At 40.7% G+C, this 13,461-nt stretch overlaps 1 protein-coding gene across 1 annotated transcript in view; it reads left to right on the top strand.

The window, feature by feature from the left end:
* The window catches only part of hmcn1 (hemicentin 1), an 86,140-nt gene that overhangs the window by 59,770 nt on the left and 12,909 nt on the right, over positions 1–13,461 (top strand). Inside the window, exons 47-80 of the mRNA XM_042006958.1 lie at positions 348–461; positions 642–728; positions 840–1,031; positions 1,148–1,321; positions 1,407–1,520; positions 1,657–1,802; positions 1,908–2,058; positions 2,237–2,434; positions 2,521–2,634; positions 2,729–2,916; positions 3,176–3,272; positions 3,450–3,611; positions 3,791–3,904; positions 4,004–4,206; positions 4,434–4,515; positions 4,618–4,749; positions 4,918–5,067; positions 5,286–5,445; positions 5,722–5,840; positions 6,000–6,183; positions 7,183–7,280; positions 7,368–7,646; positions 7,741–7,937; positions 8,102–8,183; positions 8,857–8,993; positions 9,114–9,255; positions 9,373–9,517; positions 9,726–9,853; positions 9,942–10,098; positions 10,331–10,452; positions 10,550–10,714; positions 10,906–11,013; positions 13,069–13,206; positions 13,283–13,417. Of these exons, the coding sequence (XP_041862892.1) occupies positions 348–461; positions 642–728; positions 840–1,031; positions 1,148–1,321; positions 1,407–1,520; positions 1,657–1,802; positions 1,908–2,058; positions 2,237–2,434; positions 2,521–2,634; positions 2,729–2,916; positions 3,176–3,272; positions 3,450–3,611; positions 3,791–3,904; positions 4,004–4,206; positions 4,434–4,515; positions 4,618–4,749; positions 4,918–5,067; positions 5,286–5,445; positions 5,722–5,840; positions 6,000–6,183; positions 7,183–7,280; positions 7,368–7,646; positions 7,741–7,937; positions 8,102–8,183; positions 8,857–8,993; positions 9,114–9,255; positions 9,373–9,517; positions 9,726–9,853; positions 9,942–10,098; positions 10,331–10,452; positions 10,550–10,714; positions 10,906–11,013; positions 13,069–13,206; positions 13,283–13,417 (4,914 nt within the window). The remainder of the gene's footprint in view (positions 1–347; positions 462–641; positions 729–839; positions 1,032–1,147; positions 1,322–1,406; positions 1,521–1,656; positions 1,803–1,907; positions 2,059–2,236; positions 2,435–2,520; positions 2,635–2,728; positions 2,917–3,175; positions 3,273–3,449; positions 3,612–3,790; positions 3,905–4,003; positions 4,207–4,433; positions 4,516–4,617; positions 4,750–4,917; positions 5,068–5,285; positions 5,446–5,721; positions 5,841–5,999; positions 6,184–7,182; positions 7,281–7,367; positions 7,647–7,740; positions 7,938–8,101; positions 8,184–8,856; positions 8,994–9,113; positions 9,256–9,372; positions 9,518–9,725; positions 9,854–9,941; positions 10,099–10,330; positions 10,453–10,549; positions 10,715–10,905; positions 11,014–13,068; positions 13,207–13,282; positions 13,418–13,461) is intronic.

Here is a 13,461-nt window from a genome sequence, read left to right as displayed (position 1 = left end):
ACAATTATTCGCACATTGAGGAAACACCAGTGTGTTCAGTCAGAGGCTTCTTCAAGTACAATGCGAAGACAAAAATAAACCAGTAGTCATTATTACAACATCTATTTCCTACTGGAACAATAGGACCTATGATATTATTAAAACGCGATAATAATACTTCCCTCAAGGGATTATTAAAGTATTTTCATTTAATTTAATTTTCATTAATTGATCCTGATTTTCAGAGAGGAGAAATCCACTTCCTCAAGACTCAGAATTTTGCGTAAATCTTCTTACAGTATCAAATTGTACTTGGAAGAATGAAGATTGTTAGATAAATGACAGTAATTGACCCTTTTCACCTCTAGGTGGGCGCAGTCTCCGTCTAATGCATGCTGCAGTAGAGGATGCTGGGAGGTACACTTGCATCGTTTCTAACAGTGCTGGGGAAGAAAGAAAGAACTTTGACCTCGACATCCTCGGTAAGGAGGCAGTGGATGCCTGTTATTGGGGTTTTTAGTTTGATTCCTTTGAATACTTTGTAAATGTCTACTTTTAAGACACATTACAGACTGAAAAAGTTTTGCAGCTCTAAGATATTTATGTTTGAGTACGACTTGTAATGATAAAATAGTGAAAGAGTAAAAAACCATTAATTGCAGTTCCACCAAGTATTGTGGGAGAGGGAACGGTTGTGGACACTAAAATAAAGGAGAAACACAACATCACTCTCACCTGTGAAGCATCAGGTAAATTACAAATTTTCCTAATGAAAATGTTTTATCAGCCCTTAATGTAAGTTAAAGTAAACATACTCTTTATTTTGCAACTCTGTTGACTTCCTTTTAATAATTTCCCAGGTAACCCTGTACCAGAGATTAAATGGCTAAAGGATGGACAACTGTTGTTACCTGACAGGCGCCACCAAGTGCTGTCTCATGGTCGCTTTCTCCAAATCTCTGAGGCCCAAGTTGCAGACACCGGCAGGTACAGCTGCCTAGCATCCAACAGCGCAGGAGATCGCAACAGGCATTTCAACCTCAATGTTCTGGGTAAAAATACAACTCTTCATAATCTGGAAAGTTTTATCAACTCAATCAGACAACCTCAGTTGATTAACAGTCCATTTCATAATCTAATTATGTGTTTCTACCCTTTCATTTACCAGTTTCTCCCACCATTGCTGGGTCAGGCCCTGACATTTCTCCTGAGGAAGTTACCGTTACCCTGAGCAGCCCCACTTCACTGGTATGTGAAGTCCAGTCTTATCCTCCTGCGCTGATCATCTGGCTCAAGGACGGCACTCCATTCGAATCCACTCGCAATGTCCGAGTCCTTCCAGGTGTGAGATCAGATTTCTAATTAAAAGATTTTCAAAAAGGGCAGAATAGTGTGGTATATTTTTTTAAACCTTGTGTTTTTTGCAGGTGGGCGAACGCTGCAGATTCTCAATGCTAAAGAGGAAGACGCTGGAAGGTACACCTGTGTGGCTACAAATGAAGCTGGAGAAACCTTAAAGCACTATGAAGTCAAGGTTTATGGTGAGATTCCTGCACCTTTGAAAACATGCATAATGCATATATGTATGCATATGAGTCATCAGATCTTTCCAAAAAAATCACTTTATGATAATCATATAAACCCACTGATCTGAACTGAAAATGTTTTTGACCTAAGTTCCACCACAGATCAATAAGAATGACATTCCTGGAGAGGGACTGGCCCCTAAAGAGGTCAAAATTAAGATCAACAGCACACTGACTCTGGAGTGTGTAGCTCAGGCGTTTCCCACCCCAGCTTTGCAGTGGTATAAAGACGGACAGGTATGGATTTAGAACAACTGGCTTAATTTTACTGTTAATATGTGTAGGATGTTCTTCTTTAAAAGCAAGATGCCAATAAAGACTTTAAAAACACATTTTCCACAGATCCTACGGACAGATGATCATGTGTCCATTACAGCCAATGGCCGTATTGTTCAGATCAAACACGCTCAGGTGTCGGACACAGGCCGCTACACCTGCGTTGCCACTAATATAGCTGGAGAGGATGAGAAGGACTTTGATGTAAATATACAAGGTGAACTGGGTTGACTCATGCTTACAGGTTAACAGAGACTAACATCAATGACTGCTGACACTACAACCTCTGAGATACATCCAGAAATAAGTCCTTTATTATGTGTCAAACCTTATAACCAAAAGTAAAGCTCGAGTAATCCTCAAAGTGTGGTCAAAATATTTTCTGTTCTTTTCAGTTCCCCCTCATTTCAATAGACCTGGTGGAGTTGGGGATACAACATCAGCCTTTGGTTTCGGAGGGGATGCTCGGGATGTGATTCTTAACAATCCCATCTCTCTGTATTGTGAAACAAATGCTGTACCCCCTCCAACACTCACCTGGTACAAAGATGGACAACTACTAACTTCCACTGACAAAGTTTTGATCCTACCAGGTAAGACAGATAAAGAGAAGAGCCAGAAAGAAAGGAAATAGGACCGCAACTGTTTATATAAAAATCCATATTACTTTAATCATCAGGTGGGCGAGTATTACAGATCCCCAGGGCCCAGATTGAAGACTCCGGCAGATACACTTGTGTGGCCATCAATGAAGCAGGGGAAGACTCCATTCAGTATGATGTTAGAGTGTTATGTGAGTTTTTGATCAGTTTAAAATGCTGTGGAAAAAGTCTTTTTAGATAGAGCCATTTCTCATGGTTTCATGTTCTATGTCTGTCCTGCCCCAGTGCCTCCAACCATACGTGGAACAGTAAGCGACACGCCTGATGAAATCACCGTCCTGGTCAACAAAACTACCCAGCTAGAGTGTCATGTGGATGGAAATCCCACACCCAAGATCACCTGGTTTAAGGACAGTCAGACGATCAGCTCTCAGGGTTCTCATTTAATTTTGTCCAATGGGCGAACACTTAAGGTAAAAACCAGGAAACACAGACAAAAAAGATGGGTTACAACATGACAGCAAGATTTATAGGTGTTTTCTGTTTTTGAAATCTAAGATTGTTTGCTGTATTTTTGCATATATTTTTTTTTTCATGTTATCTTTTAGTTAAACTTAGTTTGAATTTGTTCTCAGTGTTGATTTTCACATTTTATTGCTTTATTTATAACCAAGATAACTAACATAGACCTAATTTGTATACTTACTTATGATGCACTATTTTCTCCATCAGGTGTTGACTGCTCAGGTGTCTGACACAGGCCGTTATGTGTGTGTGGCTGACAATGTGGCTGGAAGCGCAGAAAAACACTTTAATCTTAACGTTCATGGTGAGTTATTGGAGTGGACACTGAATAACCTTTCTTTGTTAGCTTTATAAAATAGATCAACCTCTTTTTTCATGTAGAACATGTCAGTTTCAAAAATCTTTTTAGTTTCTCTGCCTTCAAGATCACCTTGAAGATATTATTTGCTGCATTTTATGGTGCGTCTTCTTTGCCTTTCAGTCCCTCCCACCATTATCGGTATGAGTCCCAACAATGTGACAGTGGTGGTGAACAACTTCGTGTCTCTTTCTTGTGAAGCTATTGGCTTCCCTCCTCCCACACTGAGCTGGCTAAATGACAGGGGCCCTATTCAGGCCAACTCTAATGCCCTCATCATGCCAGGTACTGGGAAGTAATGTCTACACGTTCAGGGTCAACATTTAACTTCAGGAAAGTGATAACAACCAGAGAAGCTATAATACATTCAAAATAATTCTAGATGTTAATGTGATGTTAAATAAATAATTAAATTAAAAAAAATTTACTTTTGTATTTGTATTTGTGTCTATTTGTGTCTTCAGGTGGTCGTACTTTACAGATTCTTAAAGCAAAGGTATCTGATGGGGGAAAGTACATTTGTGTGGCCATGAATGCAGCAGGAGAAGCTTACAAACACATTTATGTCACTGTGTTTGGTCAGTCCACATCTTTCTTGTTTGTTCTGTACTGCATGCTTCTGACTCTTTGACTGTTTGACATTATACAGTGTATGGTTTTCATTTTTACTCTTGCAGTTCCCCCCAGTATCCGGGGCAGTAACAGAGACTCTCCCGTGGTGGTTAGTGTGCTTGTTGGTAAATCAGTAACTCTGGAGTGTGAATCCAACGCCATCCCTCCTCCTACCATCACCTGGTACAAGAACGGCAGGGTGGTGGCAGAAACAGCCAACCTAAATATTCTGGCAGAGGGACGGATCCTTGAGATCAGAGGCTCAGAGGTGAGAAACACCATACTGCTTGTTCTGTGTTTTTACTGATGACATCAAGTTATTCTTCTCATGTATGAGCCATTATGTTCTGATGGTTTATCAGCCATAGTAGATACCTTCTCAAATAAATTACATCCTCTTACAAAACAGTTGTTCTCCCAAAAATGACCAAGCACTTGCAGATAAACTGACATCAGGCAGAATTGAAAACACATTGTTTTTAATACTTTTTGCAGGTGTCTGATACAGGACAGTATGTTTGCATGGCCACCAACGTTGCTGGACAAGTAGACAAGAACTTCCACTTGAACATCCATGGTAGCTCCTTCTAAAGAAATATCTATTTAGAAAATTCAGGAAACACATACTTGGAAACAAATATTTCAATATGTAGATGACACTAAAGAGATCTCTTTCTAGTTCCTCCTAGTATTGATGGTCCAGCAGAAGAGAGTGTTGTGGAAACCATCAGTAATCCAGTTTCTTTTGCCTGTGATGCTACTGGAATCCCTCCACCCAGTCTCACTTGGTTAAAAAATGGACACCCCATAGGTAGGCCTCATGCAGTTTTAATATTGTTTGCAATTCGCAAAAAACCAACAATTTTTATTATTGTGAATTCCTCCATAAAGTAATTTACCAGTAAACTTCTATCATGTTTACCAAGCGGGAAAAATCAGTGAGTTTACTTTGTCACTGTTAACTTCATGTTTCCTTTAGAGAACTCAGACTCTCTGGAGATGCACATCTTCTCAGGGGGAAGTAAACTACAGATTGCACGTTTGCACCTTTCTGATAGTGGCACATACACGTGTTTGGCCTCTAACATTGAGGGCAAAGCACGAAAGAGCTACCACCTCACTATACAAGGTACGTGCTCATCTTTTCTGCAGGTCTTCAGCATTTAAAACAATCTTATAAGGATAGTCTACTTGTTACAGCATGCCTACTGTATTTTTTTTTTTTTTTTTTTTTTACCAGATTACACATTATGACAATTGTATTACTGGATAATCAAAATCCAGTTTTAATGATAGCATTTCTACCGCTCTCACCTGGATTGCAGCTAACTGGTAATTCTCTCCTAGTCCCTCCTCGTATCTCTGGATCAGAGATGCCCAGTGAGATGGGAGTCCTGGTAAATGACAGCATCCAGTTTATCTGTCAAGCTCAGGGAACCCCTACTCCAGTCATCCAATGGTTGAAGGATGGGGAAGCCATCAAGAGTATGGGAACCAAAGGGCTCAGGTACAGAAATTTGTGCCACCAGACCGGCATTTCTGTCATTATGGTAATCTATATATATCCATACTCATTTTGATTAAAGATTGAAGCCTAGGGAGTGTAATTTGTACACATAGCTACTGAATCAAGAGGGCATACAATATTCACAATCATTTGACAGCTTCCAGGACAGGATATTTGATTTTCACCATGGAGGAGATTAAATACAAACTTCACTGGAAGGTTACATAGGATGTGTTTCTGTAAAGATGTGTTTGGTGTCTTAATGCTCAAAACCAGTCCAGATGGCAGCATACTCACAGTGACCCAAGCTAACCCTGAAGACAGCGGAAAATACACCTGTGTGGCCACCAACACTGCCGGAGAGGAGGACAGGATATTTAATCTGAATGTATATGGTGGGTTTAATTGTTGTTTGTTTTTTTTTTATGTTTGTTTGTTTGTTTTTCACACTACAACATTCAACATTCTGTAAAGATGATCTACTGAATTTACTTGATGATGAAACAACCAGTTTTTCCCTTTTACTGACCTCCATTGTCCATTCACTAACACAGTTCCCCCTGCAATACTTGGAAACAATGAGGCTGTTGAGGATCTGATCACAGTTGTGGACAGTTCTGTCAATATAGAGTGTGTTGCTACCGGGTCTCCTTTGCCGCAGCTAAACTGGCTGAGAAATGGCCTACCTCTGCCGGTGTCCTCCCACATTCGACTTCTTTCTGCTGGACAGATGCTCCGGTAGGTCAGTGGACAGGGCACATGAAAAGGATTGTCCTGCAGTTGCATTTTCTTCTTTTCAGTGTGAAAGTGGTGATGTAACACATTCTTATTTATTATGTTAAATAACAGTAAGATGTTGTTAGCTTTACCCTTTTATGTAAACTCAATATAACTTGTTTATTCGAAAGATTTGTATGTCGCTTTAAGAAAAATGTCCTTCTGACCTGGATGTTGTTGGGAAGCTCTTCCTGGCTCTACAACCATGAAACCACAAAAAACTGAAGGATATTTAAAGAGTAGAAACTGGGTCCGCACCATTTATCACCTGTGTGATCCGGCGATCAGCCGGGCGATCAGCCGGGCGATCAGCCGGGCGATCAGCCGGGCGATCAGCCGGGCGATCAGCCGGGCGATCAGCCGGGCGATCAGCCGGGCGATCAGCCGGGCGATCAGCCGGGCGATCAGCCGGGCGATCAGCCGGGCGATCAGCCATGAGATAATAAAGGCTTTTTTTTTTCTACCTTCTTGAGTGCCTCGGTAATCTTTTCATGAAATAAGTTTGATGTTTGACCTTTATTTGTTTAGTAGGTAACTTCGCATTATTCGATTCCTCAAACAATTTCAGCTGATTTTATAATTCTTTTCACCTGCTCAAGGCAGCGGAGTTCTGTTCCAATCCATCTAAGAGCCCTCCCATAGACACTTTGCAGACCACAACCTAGACAAGAAATGAGTACAAAATTATGGCTTCATTATTAACTTTTTATTATTTTTATGGTCAATTTCGCCCTGAAAGATCCATGCCACTTTTGTTTTGGTAAAGCCTCTTTCCACCGACAAATTGCTTTCCTCTCCGTTTGAACAGCGAGCTCCTCCTCCCCTACTCGTCATCACTTCTCCCCAGGGTCATCGCCCGGCTGAGGGTAAAGGAGCGGACCCAGTAACTTTACGTTAGCATAGCTGATAGGCTGGATTTTGTTCATTTTCAGTTTAACATTGTAACTTAAAATCTGTCAGGATTACACGAATCCAGGTGTCTGATGGTGGAAGCTACACCTGCGTTGCATCAAACAGGGCAGGAGTGGACAACAGACATTATAACCTACAGGTGCATGGTGAGTTGATAAGTATATACCTTTAGAAATGTCCCTTGTTAAACCAAATAAAACAAAAACCAATAGTCTTTTAATGACTTTCTTCAGTTCCTCCTGGTTTGGATGGTGCAGGAAGCACAGAGGATGTGACTGTGGTCAAAGGAAGCTTAGCTTCTTTGCTGTGTACTGCTGATGGGACCCCAGCCCCTGTCATTTCATGGCTCAAAGATGGAGTGGTTCTAGTCCCTGACCACCATGTCTCTCTCCTCAAACTGAATACCACCTTACAGATTAGCCAGGCCCAGGTTAAAGATACAGGGCGCTACACCTGTGTGGCTAACAACACTGCTGGTCAAGCTAGCCGCCACTTTAGTCTGAAAGTTCTAGGTTAGTAAAAGATTTCAATTCTAACTAGTTTCATCTTCTGACTGATGGATGAGAAAACTGAACTTAGTTATAAATTCAACTCTGTCTTGATCAGATCCTCCACACATTGAAGGCTCTGGAGAAACATTAGAAGTAACTGTGGTTGTTAACAATGTCCTGGAGCTCCAGTGTGAGGCTACAGGCATTCCTTCACCCTCTTTGACCTGGCTAAAGGATGGACGCCCACTCCCACAGACAGACAGTTTGCGTCTCCTCCGTGGAGGAGAGGTACTCCGTGTGGCCTCAGCACAGGTCAGTGATCTGGGACAACTGTAGTGAAATACTTATGTGATATTTTTACATTTACCTATAAAATATTTTTTTTTATCATTCTTCCATTATGTGCTTCATATGATAACAGAAGAACAATACAATAATACCTGCTGATATTCTTCCTCGCACTTGTTCATGTTCAGTTGGAGGACACAGGCAGGTACAGCTGCTTAGCCAACAGTCCAGCAGGAGATGATGACAAAGAGTTCCTTGTTCGAGTGCATGGTGAGTGAAATGTGTGCGTTATACTAATAATATGACTGAGAACACTACAAGGCATTGGATCGATTTATGTCATGGTGCGTATTAAATTAGATTTTAATGGCAGCAGCGTGTTTGAAAGAAGTTGGAACATGGGCATGTGTACTATGGTGTTAAATCAGGAATTTTAACAGAAGTTTGAGAAACTGAAAAGACTGATTGCTGATGTCTTGATGGTAAAAGGTTTTCCCATTCTTGCTTAAAATACGATTTCAGCTGCTCAGTTTCTTTTGTTACATACCTTAGTTATGTTTTCAATGTCTGTCAGATCTGGACTGCAGACAGGCATGAGTCTTTATAAAAGATAATTTTTCTTTTTGGCATTATTTTGTTGAAATAACCAAGGCATTCCCAGAAAAATGCATTAAATGGATGGCAGCACTAGTTCTTCCAAAAAGCATATCCATCATTCAACCTTCATTGTGCCTTCATTATGTGCTCTAATGCCTGGTTTGTCATGGATGCCTCTTTTGAACCGTGCACTGATAAGGCAAATTGTCTTTCCTTGTCAAACTTGTTCAAGCAGCTGACAAGAAGATTTCTTTTTTTTCCAAATGTAAAAATTTTGTAAGATCCTTTAAGTGAAATTGGATGATAAAATACCTGATGGTACATTTTTCTGTTCAATGCTACATAGTTCCACCAAACATTGCAGGAGAAAGCACACCTCAAGATGTGTCAGTCCTGCAAAACAGACAGGTGACCCTGGAGTGCAAGTCTGATGCTGTTCCACCTCCAACTCTAACATGGCTCAAAGATGGCAAACCACTTCAGGTCAGTTTAAAAAAAGCAAACAGACAAACTTCCAACCTACAAAGAGATCACAAAACTGCCAGCATAGTGTGGCCATCTTGCTTGAATCATATCTAAAAATGATCAATTTCCTTTGTGTAGGCCTCTGCTCGGGTTCGTGTCTTGTCTTCTGGACGTTACTTACAGATCAACATGGCAGAGCTCAGCGACAGAGCTCAGTACACCTGTGTGGCAAGTAACATCGCTGGCAAGACAACGCGACAGTTTAACCTGACTGTCAACGGTACAGTTTCTGTATATGTTAGAAAAACAAGCTCAAGGCCCTCCTAGCTTTTATAGACTTCAATTCATCATAAAAGAAGAAATAAAACAGTTTTGGTTTGATCACCTGTCCCCTCAGTGGCCCCTACTATCAAGGATGGTCCTCAGATGGTGTCAGTGCATGTTGACAAGCCAGTTGTGCTTGAATGCATAGTCAGTGGCGTGCCACCACCCCAGGTGACCTGGAGGAAAAATGGCGTAATATTGGCAGGAAGCAACCACAGGTAAAGTGCATCATATCTATCTATCTATCTATCTATCTATCTATCTATCTATCTATCTGTCTATCTGTCTATCTGTCTGTTTGTCTGTCTGTCTGTCTGTCTGTTAGATTAACTAACTAACTATCTAATCTATCTATCTGTTCTAACCGTTCTTCTCAGGTATTTTCACAGAATCTGCCCTGAATTTAACATGTGAACATGTATGCAGGTACACATTTGTAGAGGATGGGTCTTTACACATCCACTTAGCTCAGGTGACCGATACCGGTCGCTACCTGTGCATGGCAACAAATCCGGCTGGGACACAGCGCAAAAGAGTGGATCTGCAAGTATATGGTGGGTGGTAAATTTATACAAATGAAATTGGGTCACACCAAACCACAGTCATGGAATGAATTCACAATCCTCGCCTCTCATCTTTTAGTGCCTCCTTCCATCGCTGACAGTCGCACCAATGTGACTGTTATCGTCAACGTGCAGACCACCTTATCTTGTGAAGCCACCGGCATTCCCAAACCCTCTGTCAGCTGGCAGAAAAATGGTCGAACCATCAATACTGACCAGAATCAGAATATGTACAGGTTGATCCAGGTTTTCTCCCTCTCTTTACTAATTTAAGATATTAAATTGTTTTTAAGTTTTTCAAGAGAATAAATTTAAAGACATTTTGAGCACTTATTCTACTTAGAATAAATTAATCTATACAGTTCTTTGGCAGTTATGTTAAAGACATATTTTACAAGATTGAAGGTAACAAAATATGTTGTTTAACTTTTTCTAAACATTAACTTGACTTCTTTCAATTATTTGTAGATTGCTATCATCAGGCTCTCTGGTCATTATAGCACCAACAGTAGAAGACACTGCAGTGTACAGATGTGTGGTCTCTAATGAAGCAGGGGAGAACTCGAAATCTGTCAACCTCACTGTCATCGGTGACTGAACCTTATTTGTTATATTCAATTCATCAATTTCATGGTGTAATATTGGCATTCCAGAATGCAATTGTTCTCATGGTATCTGTCCCACTAGTTCCTCCATCAATAGCTGATGAATCCACTGAGCTGGTTGTAACCAGACTGACCCCGGTGGTCATTGCTTGTACTGCATCTGGTGTCCCACAGCCTACAATCCACTGGAGCAAAGATGGTGTGAAGCTTCCCAAGATGGGGCAGGGGTACAGCATCCTGCCAACAGGTCAAAATTATATCTGTACAAATTATGTTCTTAGTATATCTCCAAATATACAACCATCTTTGACTAAATTAATAAATAAAGACCTTATAAAATTCTAAGATCAATTGGAATGAATTTCAATAGCTGCATGTAAAATGCTAATTTAAATTGGTTGAAAATGTTGATTTGTGTGTGTGTTGATCGACACTAAGGTCCAGTAGAGATCCCGTCAGCTGAGCTCAATCATGCTGGACGCTACTCATGCAGAGCCACGAATAGCGCAGGCTCCACTCACCGCCACGTGCAGCTTACAGTGCAAGGTAAAAAACAATCCATGTCATCTTACCAGACATACTGTTGTTTTGAGACCGTGCAGCTTATGGCTTGTGTAATATTTTCCTTTTCAGTCTTTCACTTCAATCTCAGACACACATACAAATCATTTCTATCTCTAACTTTTTCATCCCCCTTTCTGAGTTTCTGGATTATGTCCTAGAAAGGTTATCTTTTTTTTTTTTTTTCTTAGGAAACCTGTTGGTATGTTATATAGAAGATGTTACTTAGAACATATAAAACTGCATGCTACATATTACATATGTAAGTTCCTCAGTGTTGAGCTGCATTCAGAAAATATCATGTCAGAACCACTCATTATTTCGAAAGGTGTGCCTCAAGGGTCAATTTTGGGCCCCACCCTTTTCTCCATTTACATCAATGACATAGATAAAGCTGCTGGCAGCTCTCGGATCCACCTGTACGCCGATGACACCATTCTGTATTCAGTCGGCCCCTCCCCACAAGCTGCTGCAGCTGTTCATCAACTCAGCCTCACTTCAGTAGAGCAGTCCTTCCACAACCTTCACCTTCGCCTCAACTCCAGTAAAACAAAGTGCATCCTTTTTAGTCGGAAAACTGGCGCTGACACCCTACCAATACTCACCTGCCTAGACGGCACGGCTTTGGATTATGTCAACTCCTATAAGTACCTGGGCATCTGGCTGGATTCATCTCTGTCATTCGTCACCCACATAAATAATCTCCAAGCCAAAATAAAAGCCAGACTAGCTTTTTTTTTCTGTAATAAAGCCTCTTTCACTCACGCAACCAAATGCACTTTAGTCAAATTGACTTTACTCCCAATTTTTGACTATGGCGACATTATTTATAAAATGGCACCAAGCTCAGCCCTTAAAAAACTAGACACTCTATACCACTCAGCCATACGCTTTGCCACAAACGCCCCTTTCCACACCCACCACTGTGATCTCTATAAATTGGTGGGCTGGCCCTCCCTTCACACTCGGCGACTCCATCATTGGTTTCTTTTTATTTACAAGTCAATCTTACACAAGACACCTTTCTATCTCTCATCTCTTCTCCACCTCTCTCACAGCACTCATCACACCAGGTCAACCGAATTTATTAAGCTCATCATTCCCAAAATCGCCACTGTTTTCGGCCGTAATGCCTTCCACTTTGCCGCTGCATATGACTGGAATACACTGCAGAACACTCTCAAACTTCCAGCTCTGATATCTGTTTCTCTGTTTAGACAGAGACTTCAACAGATTATTGTAGATACTTGTTCCTGCTGACGATGCTGACTCTCCCTTATATACAAACATTTCTCCACTACTTTTTCTCTCACATAAATCCATCTTATATACTGTGTTCTACTCCCTTTCCCACTTTCATTTTTATATATTTGTACTCACTCTGCGTTTTTTTTAATTTGTATTGTATTGTTGCATTGTGGTCCTGTGTATGCACAGTTGTCTGTTTATATGTATGTACGTTATTTATTCCTGCTGGGGCCTCTTGGCCAGGTCATGTTTGTAAATGAGAACTGGTTCTCAAACATTTTTTACCTGGTTAAATAAAGGTTGAATAAATAAATAAAATTCAAAGTACTCATCTGCTGGCTCTCTTACTCCCAAGATTTACCAGGGTTAAGAGCAGGCAGTTGTTAAAACATTTAAGATGTCACTTGATTTAAACACTGCTACACGATTGTGGACTGGATATTTGCAATTTTCTCTCAAAATAAACAGCAAAATGTCTGCATTATGTTTGAGGCCATAAACAGTGTTCAGCCTCTACACTTTAGTTGTGTACTGTTTTTTTCCTTGTGTTTTAGTATCTCAAGTTTTAAACGCCGATGTTAATTAAATAGGAAAGTCAGTTTAATTCCAAAAAGAGCTCAATTTAATATTTCATATCTCTGCTTAATTTAAATCTTTTTGAGAAGCAAATAACAAGACAAGGAAGATCACTACAAACACAGTTTGCTTTAAGGCAGTTTAAAAAAACAGATAATTGATGAGAAGATGTTGAATCAGTGTATGGATTCATCCTTTTCCCTTCCTGCTCATCAGAACTCCCAGTGATCCAGTCACATCCATCCACACTGGATGTGATCATTAATAGCCCCATCACTCTGCCCTGCAGAGCCACAGGTTCACCCAGACCCACCATTACCTGGCAGAAGGAGGGCATCAACATACTCACCACGGGTAATTATCCTGTGTATGTTTGAGTCAGTGATCACGTGTAATTAGTCATGACAACATGTCTCTTGTTTTATGGTAGGTGGTGTTTTCACAATACTCCCTAATGGAAGTCTGCAGATATCCAAGGCATCTTTGTCAGACTCTGGGACGTACATTTGTGTAGCTCAAAACCCTGCTGGCACTGCACTGGGCAAGACCAAACTCAGAGTGCAAGGTAGGTGACAGCAAATAAGAAAGTAAGACATTTATTACACATCT

The sequence above is a fragment of the Melanotaenia boesemani genome, chromosome 14 (genome assembly GCF_017639745.1).
Source record: "Melanotaenia boesemani isolate fMelBoe1 chromosome 14, fMelBoe1.pri, whole genome shotgun sequence".
Lineage (NCBI taxonomy): Eukaryota > Metazoa > Chordata > Actinopteri > Atheriniformes > Melanotaeniidae > Melanotaenia > Melanotaenia boesemani.
The sequence above is the reverse complement of the archived record's forward strand: the minus strand, read 5'-3'. Positions and strand labels throughout refer to the sequence as shown.